At 39.9% G+C, this 18,844-nt stretch overlaps 2 protein-coding genes across 2 annotated transcripts; both read right to left on the bottom strand.

Annotated features, from left to right (window-relative positions):
• Positions 1–3,557: 3,557 nt before the first annotated feature.
• LOC145696662 (uncharacterized) lies at positions 3,558–10,506 on the bottom strand. Its single transcript, XM_081773733.1, has 6 exons — positions 10,303–10,506; positions 6,788–7,108; positions 5,877–6,016; positions 5,663–5,828; positions 5,489–5,618; positions 3,558–4,420 (listed from the first exon to the last, which is right to left on the bottom strand). Exons 2-6 carry the CDS (start codon positions 6,965–6,967, stop codon positions 3,819–3,821), a joined length of 1,218 nt encoding a protein of 405 aa, XP_081629859.1. The 5' UTR covers positions 6,968–7,108; positions 10,303–10,506; the 3' UTR covers positions 3,558–3,818.
• A 7,327-nt stretch (positions 10,507–17,833) lies between these two features.
• Positions 17,834–18,605, bottom strand: LOC145697682 (uncharacterized). Its single transcript, XM_081774896.1, has 4 exons — positions 18,386–18,605; positions 18,275–18,344; positions 18,151–18,213; positions 17,834–18,084 (listed from the first exon to the last, which is right to left on the bottom strand). The coding sequence occupies exons 1-4, from the start codon at positions 18,603–18,605 to the stop codon at positions 17,847–17,849; spliced, it is 591 nt and encodes a 196-aa protein (XP_081631022.1). The 3' UTR covers positions 17,834–17,846.
• Positions 18,606–18,844: the final 239 nt, after the last annotated feature.

The following is an 18,844-nucleotide window of genomic DNA, read 5'->3' as shown; positions in this document are numbered from 1 at the left end:
ATTTTCAAAGTTTTCTTTATGATAAAATAAATATACTGCAAAATTGAAATTTCTTTATGGTTTTTTCAAAAAAATTCTTCTTTCAAGTGCCCAAAACAAACTTTTTTTCTCAGCGAGGTTTTCGAGAAAAAAGTGCTTGTGACAGGTCGAACTTACGTCAAAAAGCGGAAGGGAATAATTCTAGTGCAGGCGCCGACTTGGGCAATTTGTAACAGCCGAAAAGCCGATCGTGCGAACTTGAGAATTAACTCGAGTAAAGAACATGCTAAAGCGGGTTAAAAACTCATCCACCTTTTCTGTCCAAAAATTTTCCTTTTTGTTTGCTTAACGTGAATATTCAAGTTTTCTAGTCGGAATGTCCAGTGTTTAGTATTTGCCGATATCATAGTTTTAAACCGGTTATTTCAAGTTTTTCGCATTCCCGTTTCTTGTCGAAATATTTCCCTATTTTTCCGGTCGATTTCCACTTCCATGTCTTTATTGTTAATTTTACGAATGTATCAAGAAGTGTAATTACAAAGGAATTGATTCACCTTTGGAAGTAGATCGGATTTTGACAAGTTGTACTCGTGCGGGGCGAATTCGGAGCCGCTTTGAAGTCGCCGCCGCTGAAAAAGAAAACGCTGCTTCATTATTTTCATCCATCACAATTTTGAGAATACAAAGCAACAGTTAGAACTTGTCAACCTACCGCGAATCCACTAATAACACTAATCAGCTACTAGCGTCACTGAAAATATTTTCTGAGACGAAAATTCTATTTCGCGAAAATAGTCATTTTTTAAGGATAAGGGAGCCCTTATTTCAGAATTTCCCCACTCCTCTAGAATCTAGAATCTCTCTTCAGAAACATGACAAATCCGGTTAGCACTTCACCCATGTCCAGTTGATCCCCTCCTCATCCCTTTTCTCGAAGATGAGTTCTGGAAGAAAACTTTTTGACAGATTCGATTAGTCGAGAGAGAACCTTATGTTCTTCCGCGGACATGCACCAGCGGAAATACAAATCGGGTTAATTTCACGCCGCGGAAACAACATTTCGCGAAAAAAATGTTCTTCGCTGAGAATGATCACGTGTGAAGATGAAGAATGTATATAACGAGAAAAGACGGGATAAGGGGGCACGGAGCGGAAAGTTGTTTACAAGAAGGGGCGAATGGAAATAATGACGATAATGTAATGGGAAGCTTTTCATTAAAAATAAGGACGGGAAGATCCTTATCGTAGAGACCGTAATACCCTTTTTATCAGGACTTTTTTACAATATTGAATTACCTATCGGTATGAGGCTTTAGTAAGACACTCAGCAATTTAGCAATGTAAGTAATGTGATAAGTAAGAATCGGGATTTCTGTGACCGAAAATGCGGGAAAACCTGATAAGAAAGGCAAAATCTGATTTTACTGGTGGATAGAAAAGGGTTGAAATAATCAGGCGGCGAAAACTAGAAAAAATTTTGGCCAGAAGAAATCGGTCAAAAATCCCTTCAAAGTAGGGCCATTTTCGCGAAAATACATCAAAAGAGGTCATTTTTTTATCAATTTAACTCATTTCACCCCCTAAATCTAATTTTTATCAAATGATTTTAGGCTCAACAGATTTGGGAGAATCTGTAGATTCCAAAAATATAAGATTCATATGCAGACTATCTGTATAAGCGAAATTACGATCACCCCTGAAAAAATTCTCGTCGACCCCCCCCCTTAAGTTTTGATCTCTTCGGAATTCAAATAAAAACACCATGAAAACCCAAATCATCTCATATGACCCGTTCGAATTCCTGGAAGTACTCCAAGCGAATTCGAATTCGAAGCGAAAATTCGGAATGTCAATACAAGCTATCATACATGATGTTTTCTAGTGTTAAACTCAATTTCCAAAATACGAGCGCGCCAAATGCTCAATGAGATTCGCCTCAGCGAGTATTAATTATTTTTCACTGAGTTTTGGGTAAACCGACTGTTTTTTCTCCCTCTTTCTTTTCGAGATCTACTGCGCAAGATAGTTGCCAAAATAGTGTTGACAAGGTCGCGGATCAAAGAAAAAACGACGGGACGGGAGAGGGGGTTTTCTTGAGGAGGTTTGATGCGAGATGTTCTTGTGGTCAACCAGCTGGACTGTCGCTTTTGATTTTTTGACTCAAAAATTTTCTTTCATCATTTATACTTAAATTTGTGCAGAATTTCAATACGAAATTGGCAATTTTAAATTAGGGGAAAAAATTAAAAAAAAAACGAAATATTTGTCTCGAAATCGACAATTAAGGGCTTCAATCTCTCGATAAAGTCGAAATTTCTGATGAAAAAATCACTCTTTTTTTCTCTCATGACCCGAAAAAATTGGCAATTAGACGTTGTCCTTTGAAGTTAAACTTGCACATAAAAAGTTGTTCTCTCTCTCTCTTTTTGTGTTTTGGATTGTCTCCAGATTGGATCGCTTTCTGAGAAAATGCGGGTTTGGCTTTTTGGAATTCTCCGAAATTAAATTTCTAAATTGCGCCCTTAGACCTTCAAAGCGCGCTATTCAAGGGCGAATTACAAGACGAAACGCTTCTTTCTTCGCGGAGTTACATTTTGCTAAACGAATTGATTGTGATTCTTCAACAGGAGGATCAAAGAAGCACTCTTGAATTTCCGGGCTCAATCCAGACTTTTTGATTGAAGACGGCGAAATACAGTTTATTCCCAACAATCAAATATAAAGAATAAATCTCGAGATTTCGAAAACAATAACTTTGTTAAAATTATTTGTTTTTTATATTAATTTTGCTTGATTGAATTCGAGTTAATTTGATAACAACTTAGAACAGGGCAAACGCTACGCGTCATCGCTAGTCTAGGATTTAAACCGTAAAAGGTCTTAAAATTTTCTGCTTATTCTAAAAAGGTATGGTTTTCGGGGGTCTATAAGGCGAAAGAGGGCAGTAAAACTTCGTTAACCTTAAAAAAAGCATGTCTTTATACGATAACTTGATGATTCTTGCTTGTTTATTTACGTTTTCAACCTGGCAAGCCGTGATCGTCAAGAATTACTAAGTGTTTTTCATCGTTTATATTTACGTTTTTTCGTTTCAAATCCTCAAGTCACAATTGCACCAGTCGACAATCGACAATTGTTTGGTACTTTCGACAAGACGTAGCACTATTTTTGTTTACACAGCCGACTGAAACTTGAAAAACGTCTTAATAGCGCACTTCAAACGTTTTCGCCGCGAAAAAATATGCAGCTTACTTATTGATTTCTAGAGTTTTTCATCAAAGAAAGACGTGAGAATGAGAACTTGAGTGGCTATTATTAGATTGATTAAAATTGCAGTTTTGATGCACTTGAAATAGTTAATAAGTGCTTTTGAGTGGATTTCTTATTTGATCTATCCTATTGCTTGTATTTTGTATTTGAATCGCTTTCTGTAAATTAAGGGGAGGCGCATCGATAAGCGAGTCTTAAAGGGTCTTTTCGAGATGATTTAAGATAGTGACACCCTTATTTTTCATAAAAAATACCTGCTTTTTCGATACGAATTTTGAAGATATTTTTGAGGACGTTTTTAACATTGATATTGAATTTTATTTTTTTGATCGGACAACTTGATATATACAGAAAGAAAAAAAAATAAAAATATTCAGTCAGAAATAGTGTTTTCAACGTTCGTTCTTTCGATCGTTTTTTTCGCCATCGTTTATTTTTTGAAAATAAATACCAGTAGTGTTATTACAGTCACTGAGTGGGGAGAGCAGTATCTATGGATGATGCAGTGTTGCGGCGGTGGTGAAGACTTTTTGCAAGAGACTTTTCAATCAAGAGATTAATTAAGAATTCTAGCTCTGCTGGGCGCTGGCTGCTGCGGCTTGACTGTGGCTGGCACTGTAGTAACTAGCGGGGTCGGTGGCTGCTCCCATGGCGGCGCTGGAGACTGGATAGTAGCTCTGGTAGTAACTGGCCAAGGAGGGGTCGGAATAAGCACCGAGGGCGTATGGATGGTGGAGGGCAGTTAACCCGCCTTGGGCAGTAGCGCTGGAGGCGGTGTAGCTACTGCTCGAAAGACCAGAAACTGCATCGGGTGTATTTCGGGAGTGTTCTCCAGTCGTGTTTAGCGTATTGCTGTCACTTGATTGACCCGGCGACTCAGTTTTCACCTGCCCATCTGGAGCGGCGCCGATGCTGGTAGGAGTGCTTGTCGCGAACTGGTTGTTGACCCAGCTTTGGAGGCCGGAAACGGGAGAAGCATACGGGTTGCTGGCGCTGGAAACGGGAGCAGCAGCACTTGCGTGGGGGTGAGCAAGTCCGACGGGAGTGGTGGCGGGATCGGATGAGAGGGCACCAGGTCCAGCAGCGGATTCGTAGGGCTCGGTTGCGGAGAATTCGACTTTTTCGCTGTCTTTGTCGTGGGAGAATGCGACGGAATCGTCTTTGTCGGCATCTAGAAGACCTGTTAGAGAAATATTCGAAAGAAAACTCACTAGAAATTTTAAGACCTTTCTGAGTCAGATCGCTTTTTGAGTCAGTGTTTATCGAAAGAATAAATTTGATAAAGGATCATTCATTTTCTTCCAGTTCCATTTTTGCTGGGAGATTTGGGCTTGGGGAGGTATTTCAGCTACAAACTAACCTCTTTACAATTCGTTTTGGGTTTGGAGCTGTGGAATTCCCACGGCGATGCCGGAAGCCGCCGCGCTGGGCGCCGCGCAGAATTCCCAAAATTTTTATGAATCCACTAATTCGCGAAAACGCGTGTTAACCCACTTCCTCACTAAGGGCGGGGCTCTTTCTTAGGAGAGGGCTGTTTTTTCTATGTGGAATAAACATTCCTGGAGAGGGATTATTTACTGTAAACAGCACAATTGACAATTGCCAATTGCTAATGCGAAATTCGCGAAGAGGGAAAAAAGTGTGTGACGGAGGTTTGTTAAGAGCTGTCACGAGTGAGCGAAAATTTTTTTATGAGTCGATCATGTGGGAAGGCACGCGTGACAATATTTGGAAGTTTGGGGCAATTTTAGTGAAGGTAAACTTTACTCAAGCCAAATTACGATACTGGCCCAAAAAAGACTAACTTTTCATTGAAATAAAGCTTTTAACCAATCAAAAACTAAAGAGATTTTTTTCGACCAATCAAAAATTGCAATTATTTTCGACAAAATTTGAGTAAAAAATTTCGAGAAAACATATTTTCAGATAATTCTATGTCTATCTCATTTTTTTCTATATTTTGAGTGATCAAAGTTCCCACCCAATTTGGCGGAAATTAGCGGCTCGGCAAGGCTTCTCGAGCAAATCTGAGCGCAGGTGGCTGACCACCGACTTGTCGTCAAGCCTCACGATAGGAGCGCCGAGCGTCTCATCCTCTCGTTTTTGAGAAAATAGAACGGACAGCGCTCGAATTCAATAAGCGGCGCTTTATAAAGATAAATTTAGACCTCTTTATCGAAAAAAATATGACTCAAAAACCGATCGAAAAGATATCAAAAGACCTTTCTTTCTGTCTTACCCTTTTCATTTTCGTCGCCAAGACCGTTTGATTCGTCATCTTCTCCATCCGTCGCTCGGTTTTTCGGGACCCAAGTCATTTTGTTCTCCTTTTTTAATCGTCTCCGGGCGTTAGCAAACCAGGTGGAAACCTAAAAAGAACAGCTGAGTTTTGATACATTTCTTGATAGTCTACCTGTGTAAGAGTCATTTTCGTAATAATCGCCAACATGATTTTCTCCCCCTTCGTCGGGTAAGGATTCTTCTTGTGCTCATTGAGCCAGGCTTTGAGCGTATTGGTGCTCTCGCGCGTTGCATTCTTGCGCCGGACACCGTCGGACATGTCGTTGTATGCGCCGTATCTATTGGGTGGAAATGTCAGAAAATGTCAAAACATGTGTTTTACTCACGGGTATTGCGCGCCAAAGGCTGATCCGTAAGCCTCGGCACCCGGATATGGAGACGCGCCGTAGCCAGCTGTAGCGGCGGAGCCGTAAGCACCTGGAGCAGAGACGCCAGCGCCAGTCCAGACATCGGAACTGCCAGCTCCCTAGAATGAAGTTGTCAATGATTGCTCTAGAATTCTTCGAAAGAATCGCCTATCTTTTCCCCTGTGCTCGGCAACCTGAATAGAAAACCTGAGTCAGAGTCTGAAAGAGCAAAGATGAAAAGCCGCGTAGCGGATTTTTTAAAAACGAAACCGCGGATCGTAAGATTATTACTCCATCTTATATTAAAATTCTGGCGAAGCCGCTTTGCGGCTTCGTTTCCAAAAAAGCCACTACGCGGCTTTTCATTTTTGCTCTTTCAGACCCTGACTCAGGTTTTCTACTCAGGTTGCCGAGGCCAGCTTTTCCCTTTTCCGCTCAATGACACCCCTTCTTGACTTGATCCTCTTTATTAGTTATCCTGATCTAATCCCTAGCCCTAAGACTAACACACATTGGCTCCGGATAAGGTACTTACAGACTATCTAAACAAGAAAACCGTCCGCGCTCAGCGAAGCATAATGCCTCGTCTAAGCTGGCGGATACACTTATACATGCTAACTCAAATCGCCGCGTCGTGTTTTGCGCATGTTAATGATCAGAAGATGCACTCGCGCGGCGCTAATCAATTAACGCGAATTGAGACAGCGGAATGTTTCAATTGTAAACACTTTTCGAGAGTTGTTCTCGCGCTGATAATAACACTTGTAGATTATTTAAGGCGTAATCAAATTATTTCTAGCGTATACCAGACGCGAAAAACATCGATTCAAAATATTTTTATATTTTTAAAAAATAAATTATCATTCTCAAAAAAGTTTTTTCGGACTTACCAAAGAGCCATAAGAATAAGCACCAGAATAAGCGCCGATGCCAGCTGCAGAACCGTATGCAGCAGCAGCGGCAGTTGGCGAACTCAAGGCAGCACCGTACGAGCTCATATGTGAAGTTGCAGCAGTGGCGGAAGCGGAATCAGTAGCACTCGCAAGCATCGTCGTGGCACTTCCAGGCATCAAAGTCGAGCTGCCAAGGGAAGAAGCGGGATAATGGAGCGTCGGGGCAGCTCCAGAGACGGAAGCCAACGGGGCCACCGAGTCGTATTCAGCGGGACGCTCGATATCGGATTCGCTTTTTATCGCGAGTGGAGATGAAGACTTAAAGAAAAATTTTAAGAAAAATAAAGAAAAGCGTTCATTTTTTTAAATTTGAAGCTATTTGATCATCCCAGTATGTCCCTCTTTTAATTTATGGAACGTCTAAAGGGGGCCCTTTTCTTAGACAAGTCGAAAATTTCTGTTAACACGATGGCCTGGCATAGTCGAGGCTCAACGGATCGGAGGTGTTTGGTGTTCGGTTATGCCAAAAAGCGTTGTCACATTCACCTGCGCCACATTCTTCTGATCCGTGTCGAACACGAGCTGAATTTCAACGTGACACATCTTAAGGAGCACCCCCTTAACAGGGAGAAAGCGCGCTCCAAAAATCGGCCGAGAAAGAAATTCTTAAATTCTAGCGCCCCGGATGTTCCATTCAAGGGAGGATCTCTTGAATAAAAAACTATTGATAAAATTCTTTCTTTTTCGCAAAAAACCTTGATGACAGATTTTCTTGTCTTCGAAGTTTCATTTCTCTTTTTTCTCAAAATCATTTTTTTTTTGTTAATTTTTTTTCAATTCATTATTTTCCGTTTCCCGCTACTTCAAACAAAAATGATCCTTTTTATGTATAATTACATTTGAAAATACATGTAGGCATAAGTGAAAAATGGACACTACGCGGCGCAAGTTAATTTCAAAACACCGCTGTTTTGAGACGCTAACTAGGGTTCTTTGATATCCCGCTAAGTGAACTGGGACGGGATCGCTGGTGTGAGATTCAGAATAATTGTGTTAAAGCACCGTTTTGACCTTGTTCCAAACTTGTTACAAGTGGAGAAAATCGTGGCAAAAGAAGGCCACGGCCAAAATTGAAGGATAAGGGGGAGACCCTTATTTAAGGATGGAGGGTTTTTAAAGTGTCATAAGAAGCAAAAAGACGCAAAATATTATTAGTAAAAATATGTCTCCATGTATTCTAGCCATTCTTTTATGACTTCTGAAAGGAAAAAAGGCTGTGTTGGGATGTTCAGAAAAAAGCCGCGAAAAAGCCGCGAAGTCAGAAAAAAAGTCATTTCGAGGTCGAAAATTGACGGAAATTACGATTCATGAATACGTAATTATGAGAACTTATCGACCCCATTTTCGCCTAGTTCTCCCTCTCTCTCTGGGAATGATCGTCCCTCTCGGAGGTTTTTTTCTCGGCACCAGCCGGTCACCTCAAAAATGTGTCGCCGCGACCCGAATGTGTCGTAACGTGGAAACGCTCTCAGCCCACTAAACACTTTTGCCCCACCACCACATGATTTTTATCAAATCATTTGATATGCTTATCTCATCAGCAAGCTCTATAATTAGCCATGTTTTGACGTGAACCAAGTTTTCTTGCTTAAAAATGGAGCAGAGGGGCTGTGAGGATGTATTGGGGTTAAGGAGGTATGCAGCGATTTCCGATCGATTCTAAGATTGAATTTTTCGATAAGTTTAATTATGACAACAGCAAATTGAGACGAAGAAGATAATTAATTGGATAGAAATTTTTCGACTCAAAAAGTTTTTTTGAGTCAAAAACTGCGTTCTTGAATTAAGGGTTTACAAGCCGTATTTTTAAGAATCTTTACATGAATTTGAAACTTTTGAAACTAATTCTGAGCGGCGCGCGAATCGCAGCCAAAAAGTCATGTCGCAGCTCTAGAAAATAAAGAAAAGCGGGCGCGTTTCTGCTGTACTCGTGTGATGAATGAGTATTTCGAATATGCGCCGTGGCGGCTCCATTTCTGAACTCCGGAATTAATAAATGGCGACTTTGGGCGACAGAGATTTTTGAAAAGCGAATTCGACAATTTCGATCTGCGAGATTCGAAATTGTCAAGGAACCATTTTTTAATTGTCGGGAGCGATTTTTTCGGCGAGAGCAGGAATTTATCCCACAGAGGGGAGATCTTACGCTACCCGCCGAAAAAATGCAAAATCAAGGGCTAATGGGCTATTATTTATGAAATTTTTGAAGACGCAAAGTCTACGGAAACCGATACTCTTCTTTTTTCGGCTCTCTTCATCGTTAAATCCCACTTTTTGACTCAAAAAAAAAGACGGGAAAGAAAGAGAAATCGGTAAAACAAACTGTAAATACAGATTGACTTAAAGAAGGGAGACCCTGAATAAGGGAGATGTAAGTTCAAACTGGATCGTAAGTGGATAGGGAGAGGTAGACCCTTAATGAATAAATTAAGCGCGCGTGAATTATGATACCCTCCACGCGATTCCCACAAAAGTTCCTTTCTTTTTCTTTCTATTTTTTGGGGCGGTCAAGTGGTTTCATGTTTTTCCGATTTTCACGATTTTTTTCTGACAATGGTAAGAAAAAAGTAGAAGCTGCCAAGTTCGAAGCCTTGAAACAAGAAGTTGAAATATTGATGGACATGTCCTTAATAATCCCTTGTTTGGACTGATGATGTTTTTTCGCCATGTCAAGCGAAAAGAATGGCGGACCAAGATTGAGTGCCGCCCCGAAATGAGCGGTGATACCCTTATGCATCAACGTTATTGGAGCTGAAACGTAATACTCTAGAATTTTTTCTCGATTATTCAAAAGACAATTTTTTAGTTTTTTGAAAAAAAAAAGACTATTATCTCAGTTTTACCTTAAGGGTGTCACAAGGATAAAAATTATCTTCTGAATTATTTTCTCTGAAAAAAAGGCTCTATTCTAGTTCAAAATTGGGACCGGTTGTTTCTTGTTGCTCAATTTTGTATTCTCAAATTGGCCAGAGCGCGCATGAAATATTTACAAATTTACTGTGGTTTAGGCGAAAAAGTTTGTTAATTTTAAAACTCTTTGTTAATTATCAATTAACATCTATTCCTCTTGGCCCCTTGAGGGTTGGGTCCTTGAGTAGATAGGTGCTTGGCGCTCAGACTGTAAATAATATGGATGCAAACAAATAAAACGAAGAAAAATAAGGGTCTACCTTCAGTTAATTATTCAATAAGTTATTTATAACTTTTTGGTCAGAAATTTCAACAAAAAGCGAAGTTATTAAGGGAGTGAGTCTGTTAAAGAAAAATTTTCAAGGAGGTTTTTTCGTACAAATAACGAAGAGACCTCCTTATTATTTTATCTTTTCCGAAGAGGAAACCCGTTTTATTCATTCTATGATCGGCAATTTCCAGTCATTAAAACCCTTGTTTTCAACCCTTAGAAAAAGTTTCTTATCATTCGAAATGAATGTTGATTTTCATGTCTCTCTCACCTGTGGATATCCTGCAGCGGCGTATGTAAAAGTCGGCGGCTGATGAGCGGCCGGTTGTTGTTGGTGCTGTTTTGATTGGTTCACGATTTGATATCTACTGTTTTCACTGTTGTGTTTATAAAATGTCTCAATTTGAAAAAGTGTTGTTGATCTTGTCTGGCTGGTCGATAAATTACAAAAAATAAATCTGCTCAAGCAGGACAAGAACTCATGTAGTACGAGGTTTTAACAAGGGGCGCAGATTGCTAAGGATACGCTGGGACACCACCGCGCAGTTTCACTTCTAGGTGGCGCTGGGGCACCTCGACGCTGGGACCAAGCAGCCAGTCCGCGAGTGAGGGCCAGTCCCTGAGCAAGCGGAGCGCCCAGCGGACCCAGCGCGCCACCTGCTGGAAATCGAGGCAATAGAAGGTCTCTTATGCAAAAAATGCGCATGTTTTATGTCTAGTATCTCCCTGTTTTTATATCAAAAAAGGTTCATATTTTCATTAATAATGAATGATGCACTTGTATTTTTAAGCTTATTCATATTTTAAAGAATTAATGGAAATTTGGATGAAACATGAGTTTTCATGAAAAAATCTTCGAAGAATGGTATTTCAAATGATTTGTTTTTTATGATAGTTTTTTAAAAACTGGAATTCCGCAAATTATAGGCATATCCTTCTTCTTCCCTTGTTCATTTGTTTCACCTTCCTCTTATTCTTTTCGTAGCTCTCTAGCACCCTCTTTGTCGCGAAAAAAAAAGAATCAAGAACGAATTAAGTTGCTTGTTCCTTGCCCGGCCGGACGTGGCCACCTAGTGCAACACTGTTAACAACGCTGGTAACAAGTGTAAACAACGTTCAACTTATATAACTTACAATGTGATAAATCGATGTCCCCTGCATCAAAAACCAATAGACAAATGTTTACAAACCAAGATACAAGCTCAGAACCTGTTCGAGGATTATTTTTTGGATACTAAACAAGATTCTTCCTTTCTTACCTCAAAAAGTAGGAATCGCAAGAACCTGTATAGAAAACCAGACTGTGGTTTTTAGATAATTCAATCAAAAGCCGCGCAGCGGCTTTTTTAAAAACGAAGCCGCAAAGCGGCTTCGCCAATATAACCTTTGCGGCTTGACATTGAATTAATTCAAAACCCTGAGTCAGGTTTTCTACACAGGTTTTCGAACCTTGTTCAGGACTGAGCTTACCTGGACCAGGTCATAAGTAAAAGGCAGGTTTTTTTATGAAGAATAAAAAATGAGATTTCGACGAAAAAAATTGAAAGTTGTAAAAAATATTCGAGCAAGAGGCAATAACAATTCCGGGGAATTGCGAATCCTGACCGTACTACTCATAGCTGCAGCTGGCGGTTTATGTTTATTACCATAAACTGGGCACGCTGACAAGAACTAACTGAAGCCAGTAGTTCTCGATTCAGCTCAGCGCGGCGCAAATTATTCTCCGCTCGGAAAACACCATGTTAAAAAGTCCTCGCCCGTAAAATTCTAATTGGCCGATAAGGACATGGCGCGCACGACAACGGGGCGCAAAACCATGTTCAGAATATATAAATTTGTTGCGCTTCCAATATTCCAATATAAATGCTGATAAGAGCATTTATACATTCTTCCACGAGCCAAAAATGTTCTTGAAACTTTATACACAGGCTAATTCAGGTTCTGAAAGGGCTTTAATGAAAAGCCGCGTAGCGGCTTTTTCAAAAGAAGCCGCAAAACGGCTTGAGCATAATAAAAAATGGTCTTTTTGCGAAGCCGTTTTGCGGCTTTTCATTAAAGCCCCTGAGACACTAGAATGTTTGAAAATTGCCCCCACGTAAAATTGTCGCCTCCTTAATTTCCTGCTGGCAATGAATCCAAAACGGGATGTTTCTCCTTTATTATGATGCTTGTTTGGCTAATTGCTGGCGCCCAGCGAGTGACAAAACTACAAAATGAAATTTGTGTTTTCTGCTCATTTCAGTTTGTCTCCCTTTCATTCTGAGTTGTTTTTCTTCCCGTTCACCAACTTGTCGCAATTACCGAGCTGACAAGGAAAAAGTAATTTAGACATAAAATTTGCTCCTCGCGGGCGGAAACGAAAACTTTGTCCAGCAAAACATAAATATTGTTATTCTGTTATTCTTGTTGCAATCCAAAATTAAGGAGACGTTCCCTTTTCTCAGCACTTTTAGCACATCCAAAATTCTAGCCGAAAATTTCTTGAAAAAAATCTGGCCATGTTCTTTTTGATTTTTTTTCTGGGCAGCTGACCTTGGAGATCAGAAATCTTGTCATGTTTTTCGCTTGTTTCGGAACTATTTTGGGGCGCTTTGTGAAAGATAAACCTCGTTTAGCGACAAAGGGCCATTGAACGGGAACATATGTTTGCGTATAATGCTTCCCTTATCCATGTTTAGAGCCACGCGCGGCTTTCTTTTCGTTTTCTTTCGAAAGAAGCTGAATTCTAGCGCTTGTGATTCTTGTTACATATTTGAGTTCAAAAAAAAACATAATCATTCTTTTTTAAGTTTTTATTTTAAAATTTGAATAACGCGAAAATTTAAGGCTTTCCTAAGGGTGAGGCTTAGGTTAGGAGAAAGGAATGGGGTTTAGGATTTCTTCATTTAAAAATTCAGAAAATACACCCTTTATTTTAATTTTAAAAACTTTGATCTGATTGTAAAACTATTATGGGTGTGACTAAAATAATTTTTTTGAATAGAAGTCAAGAAAAAATCTTGATTTTAGAAAATTATGCCCTAAAGAAAAGAATAATTATTGACCACGTGACACTGTCTGTCTGAGAATCACTTCGTGTAATAAATACTAGAGTAATACAGTTTTCTTATATCTTGATTTCTTTGATTTCAAACTCAAATTCATGGACCAATTAAATATCTCTCAAAATGCATTGCCCATTTTCGCGTTTTCAATTCTCGGGTGACGTCGTCGAGAATTTTTGGAATTTGGCGGTCGCGAATTCCAGCCCCATGTACTTTCGCATACCCCCTTACATAGAGCACGAAGCGGGGGAGGCAAATTGAGCTAGGCCCTTCACTTTTAAACATGACATATTACTTTTTTCTTTCGATCGTGAACCACTTTCCGTTAGCGACATTTTTTCTTCCAGAGATGAGTCTTCTTTGTCTTCACTTTTTGATCTTCGTTTTTTGGAAATTCTCTGTTTGGTCGAAATAAAATTGATGGCAAAATGGCAAAGCTGCGAAATCTAACAGGGAAGGCGGATAATACGGGCCTCCTTTGCGAGTTGGTAGATGCTTAGGTGCCGAAATATTAGAAAGATGGAAAGGACACAGGGGAGGCCACGCGGTGGCGCTGCCATATTTTTCCTGCAGGAGTCTCTTTTCGTTTTCCACTGGAGCTATTTTCTTTCTTTTTGGAAGGTTTTGGAAGGTGAAGAATGAATTATGAAGACAAATAGACAATTTCAAAAAGCAAAAAATTTTAAAACTATAATTATTTTTTACTTAATTAAAATTGAAAAATACTCTTTTAAGAGTATCAATCTTTTTAAGAGTGAAAGTTAAACGCATAAGTTAAAAAAACAGGTGAAAATGAGGAAGGATTATTTTGAGGAAAAAAGAAACAGTATTGAATCAGATATTGATTCAGGCAAAAAGTCAAACACGAAAACTCCTGTCGGGAGAATTTTAAATTGCGCAACTTGGAGGAAGAAGACCGCTTAAAATAACGTACCCCACCCCCTTGCTCGCTCACATTTTGTGAACATTTTTCCCTTGCTCGCTTAGTTAAATTTTATCAAAGTCCCCTTGCTCGCTCTCATTCTTGTTTCAGCGCGCTCCATTAGTCGCCATCCTTCTTTTTACCTCGCGCGCCCTTGTTCGCTCCTCCTCACCCATTTATCCCTTGTTCGCCGCGAGACCGCCAAAGCCTAGCTCGGCTTGGGTCGCTCTTACAGCTCTTACTGTACTTTCGACTCAAGCTTTTCATAGGGAATTTTATTTTTCATTTTCATGAATATTTTGACATTAACTAAACTTCATTTCCTCTTTTTAAAGCGTCCAGTTAAATTTTTATATCTTGTATCAACGCTGAATTATGCCGTACACTTGATCGTGTGACTTCATATGTACATTTATACTCAAAATAGTCGGATCTTCAAGTTGAGACTGGTTCTTTTAACAAACGCCGCGGAAATCCCCCCAAACTTATCTATTTTATTTAACTCTAGCGTTCCATGTGGATTGAGCGGGTAGTGTACCTCTGCAATTTTCAAAAATTACAGTAGATTTCTGAAATTTCCTTGAACAGTATTTTTCCCTTATACAAAATGACGACTTGAGAATTTCATTTCTTGTGTCAAAAAGAAATAATCTCACCTGACTCGAAAGATATGAATTTTAACGTTACCCCGCCAGGAGTTACTTATGTTTACTCGAAATGATGTGTCCAAATTTTCTTCTTATGAAGAAGATATGAAAATTTGACAAAATGGACGTAAGAGAGCATAAAAAGATAAGCTTGCTCGGAAAAAATCATGAAAATCAAAGTTAAAAAGCCTTTTAAAAGTGAAAACGAAAATGAGCTACGCGTTATAAAGCGTTGTCGCGGGGCTTCAAGAGCGAACAAGGGATAAATGACGGAGAAAGGCGGGCGAGCAAAGGTGCGCCGTCGAAACCAAGGAGGGCGAACAAGGGGGCGTAGAATGCAAAAGAAGGAAAGCGACCAAAGGACTTTGGTAACAAAAAGCGAGCGACCAAGGGGGGTCTTGTTGGAGTTTAACTAAGCGAGTAAGGGGAAAATGTTCACAAAATGTGAGCGAGCTAGGGGGGGGGGGTACGTTATGGAAACTTCTCCCAGACGTCTTTGACTGGTCACAATTTCCCCATGTCAGTGAATGTACGACCAAACCTTGTGCTTCCGGATTAACTTATCCAAGAGTATTCTTGAGGCAAAACTGAGGATGCACATCTGCGTGGAAACCTATTTCAGGATGTTGAAGTTAGGAGGATGGCGTCATTTTCATATTTTTTTTATTATAATTTTTTTGAGACTCAAAAAGTTAAATTATGAAAAGGACGATCTAACATGCCGTTATCAAACGAACATAGTTGCACGTGATCATGTTCGCGCGCTAGAAGAGGCTTAGCGATGTCGGAAAGTTCAAAACACGGATGTGACATGCGCAAAAACATTTTCGATTACATTCGACGACGTGTGTTCGAACATCCAGAGGCGACCTATATGCGACAACATGTGTATAAGCCCAGCATAACGCGTGTAACTCCCCCAAGAACTCGAGGCGAATGTCACCGCAGAATTAACTCTCAGAAATAAACAACAAAGACAGCTTCGATAAAATTTAAATAAAAAACTTTCTCAAAAAACCTTAAAAAATCAACAATTTTTTCTTGATTTTTTAATTTCAAAAATCTTAATTTCTAAAAAACGGAAGTTCGTGGCTGACAAATTAATTAGCTGCTTGACGCAATTAACAAACTTTGGATTGATTAGAAATTACAAAAATGGGACAAACCTGTCGCGCGCAACGAGAAAATGATTGATCGAAGCAAGCATGCACCTCGAAGTCTTCGAAGAACTCATTTTTTGATCGATAATTTGGTAATGGAAAGTATTCGAAAATTGAAATTCTTGAGGAAAATTAGATTTAACCAAGGCCAAGCGGGGTTTCTTTTCGTAGAAGAAGGAATAACTGGATCAATTACAAAAACATATGTAGCAGTTAGCTCATGAATTAACCTCCCACTTCACTCAATTTGGCCATTTTCTCAGGGCTCACCCTTATTACAGCTCTGCTTCTTTCGCTTCATGGATAGGCTGATTTTTTTTTGGGAATTTGAAGAAAAATTTCTTTCTCTTTTTCTTTCCCCATATCAGCCCGAAGCGGTGCATTTGGCATTAGGATGTGCATATCGTGCTCTGCGTACTTTGCTCAGCGCTACTTGAGCGCCATGTAAGTCAAGGATTAATGACAAGGGATTTAAATTTTGAATTTTTCGCCTTGTAAGTATTCCGCCAGCCAATTTTTTTCGCGAGTATCGAGTCGATCGACCGCGGATTTCAACCAAAAGTTGGATTTCTGACTTTTTCTTAGTAAAAAGTACCGTTGATTGGCTACAGTAAGACTGATCTCTAGAATATGAGTCAAGAAGCTTCAATAAAAAGCCGCGTAGCGGCTTTCTCCTCAAAAGAGCCGCGAAGCGGCTCCGCAAGATGCTTGAGAAAGATTGAGCTCGGTATTCTTTATTATAAATTTTATGATAAAATTCAGTCCTGATGAGTGATAATATTGATGGAACGTGAGGGATAGTTTTTGATGGAGATCCTGCTTAATGAATTTGATGCGAATCAATGTTGTCGCGAGATTGTCCCTGTGTCGATGAAATGTTCTACATCGCTCGTGACTAGCCAAGGCGTGTTCCTCAATTAACCAAAAACACAGATTCCGGCCCGCTAAAATTGGCTTATCCAACTTTTGAACAAAATTTTTCTTTGTCCGGACATATGATTATGTAACAGCGCGCCCGGACCTCTGTAAACACGTGTATTGAACCTTGTAATGGATCGAGACGATCTGTTAACATTCGCGCATTTTTTCAAGAACATTCTTAGACGCTCAGATTTTCGATCTCGAAATCGAAGCGAAATTTTCTTTCTGAATTTTTCGATAAAATTTTTCTTCTACTGAAAAGCCAAAAACAAAAAAAAACCGAAATTTTTCTCTTCCTTGATTTCAAAATCAACAATTCAAAATTCTTTATAATCTGTAAAAAGATAAATCAACTAAGGAAAACCTTTTTATCAGCGATTTTTTGCCCGTATCTTTCTTTTTTCTTTTTCCCGATTTTTAATTTCTTTCCAAATTGCTTCAATTTCTTCCGGGCGCCGGGTTCAGCGTCGTCCTTTTTCGTCGTCCCTGTTCGAATCAATTCATCGTTACCGGTTGGTTATGGTCTCAACACGGTTGCGGTTGGCGGTGGTGCCGCTTCGGCGCGTGGAGGCGCCTCCTGGAATGTCCTTTCCAGCCCCCAACGCGGCCGTGTTTCTGCTATAATAGAACCTTTATCAACGGCATGTTCCAATTTATCTGATAGACGATAAGCCGCGCTAATTAGGGATAAAATGCCATTAGCCGAGCTCCATTTTTTCGCCATCAATTCTTTTTTTATAAAGGAATTTTATCAGAAAAATGAACCAAAAATAGAAAAATGATTGCATCACGAATCAAATTTTTTTGAATAAAAAAATCGAAGCCGCGCTTTGCGCGGCTATTTCTCTTGTTATCTCGAAGCCGCAAGCTTCTCGATTTTGCCATGAGTTATCCGCTAACGACCCTATTACTCGAAAAAATAAGCCTAGAAATGAATCAAACCGCAAAATGTGGATATTCGGTAGCTTTCCTCTTTTCAACAAGCTATCGGAACCCGGTCCAGACGCGCTGAACACGGAAAGTCATGTTTTTGCGCATGTCGCGGCCGTTGCGCTAAAAACCAGCTTGGATTACAATTTCCGAAATTTCAAAGCAACTAAAGCTGGCTTTTTCTCTTTATTTCAAGAACTCGTTGAGAGGTAGAAAAGAGCTAGAATAAGAAAGAAATTAAGTGAGTTGGAAATTCCGGCGTCGGGAGAGCAAAGTTTCGAATCGTCAATCAGCGGGTCTACACAAGCGTATCCTCTGAATCCAGCGCCGCCAAAGCATTTTTCCGCGACCCAATTTGCATCGTCCTCGTAAAAATCGGGGAGCAAGGAGTTTTGCTTCGTGTTGATGGCCATGACCACACAGTTCTTTCCCAAGGATGAAAATAAGCATCATTTAAAAGCTGAAAAAATTCAACCTTAGACGTCCCTGTCCTTTTCTCCATCAGTTCCCGATTCTCCTGGAGGATAAAACGGAGCCCAAAAAGTTTCTGCCGACTCACTGAACATAACATCACCGTCGTTTTCAATTCTTCCTAACAAGCAACTATTATATAGAAAACCTCATGTTGCAAATTTGAGTTGTTTGATCCTCGCCCTCCTTCATGTAGTTCCATTTCCATTCCGCTGCTTCTGAAAACATGTGTTCCTTACGCGGAGAAAGACGAACCCACCTCGCTTCAAACCGATATAGAATGAGACGGGTAGTTCTGAGACAGGCTTTCCAGCTTCTTCTGCTCTTATTTTCATAAAAGCTTTCAGCTCTTCTACAAAAAATAGTTGGTCGCTCAGATCTTCAATATACGGCAGCGTCTGATTTCGTTCTGTATAAAGATAGACTCGTGATGTAATTTTGTCCTGTGAACATCTTGTGCCCTGGTATTTATGGGCCATGATTCATGGCTCCTGGTGCTTAAGTAATCATCTTTTCCTGAACAGTGCTCCAGAGCTTTCTCCCAAGTCGGGCCAACATCTGCCGGAACGAGCGTTAGATGAAGATTCGGTTTGTAAAAGGCTGAAGAGGATGATGCGAGAAGAAAAAACGAAACTAGCTTCATTTGGTTTTCTCTCTTTTTTTGATTTGATGTTCTGAGATTGAAAATTGGGAAGTTGAAAGGAATATGTGGATGAAT

This window comes from Oikopleura dioica, chromosome 2, assembly GCF_907165135.1.
Source record: "Oikopleura dioica chromosome 2, OKI2018_I68_1.0, whole genome shotgun sequence".
NCBI lineage: Eukaryota > Metazoa > Chordata > Appendicularia > Copelata > Oikopleuridae > Oikopleura > Oikopleura dioica.
Note: the sequence above shows the minus strand (reverse complement) of the source record. Positions and strands in the feature narration are given on the sequence as shown.

What these genes read in the sequence shown, in the direction of transcription:
- LOC145696662 (XM_081773733.1), bottom strand. Translation starts at nt 6,967, where the DNA reads ATGCCTGGAAGTGCCACGACGATGCTTGCGAGTGCTACTGATTCCGCT. An exon ending in GCCTTTGGCGCGCAATACCC is followed by an intron (nt 5,829 to 5,876) that starts GTGAGTAAAACA and finishes TCCACCCAATAG; the next exon opens with ATACGGCGCATACAACGACA. An exon ending in TGGCGACGAAAATGAAAAGG is followed by an intron (nt 4,421 to 5,488) that starts GTAAGACAGAAA and finishes CAGGTCTTCTAG; the next exon opens with ATGCCGACAAAGACGATTCC.
- LOC145697682 (XM_081774896.1), bottom strand. Translation starts at nt 18,605, where the DNA reads ATGGCCCATAAATACCAGGGCACAAGATGTTCACAGGACAAAATTACA. An exon ending in ACTCAAATTTGCAACATGAG is followed by an intron (nt 18,214 to 18,274) that starts GTTTTCTATATA and finishes TGTTATGTTCAG; the next exon opens with TGAGTCGGCAGAAACTTTTT. An exon ending in GAATCGGGAACTGATGGAGA is followed by an intron (nt 18,085 to 18,150) that starts AAAGGACAGGGA and finishes TTCATCCTTGGG; the next exon opens with AAAGAACTGTGTGGTCATGG.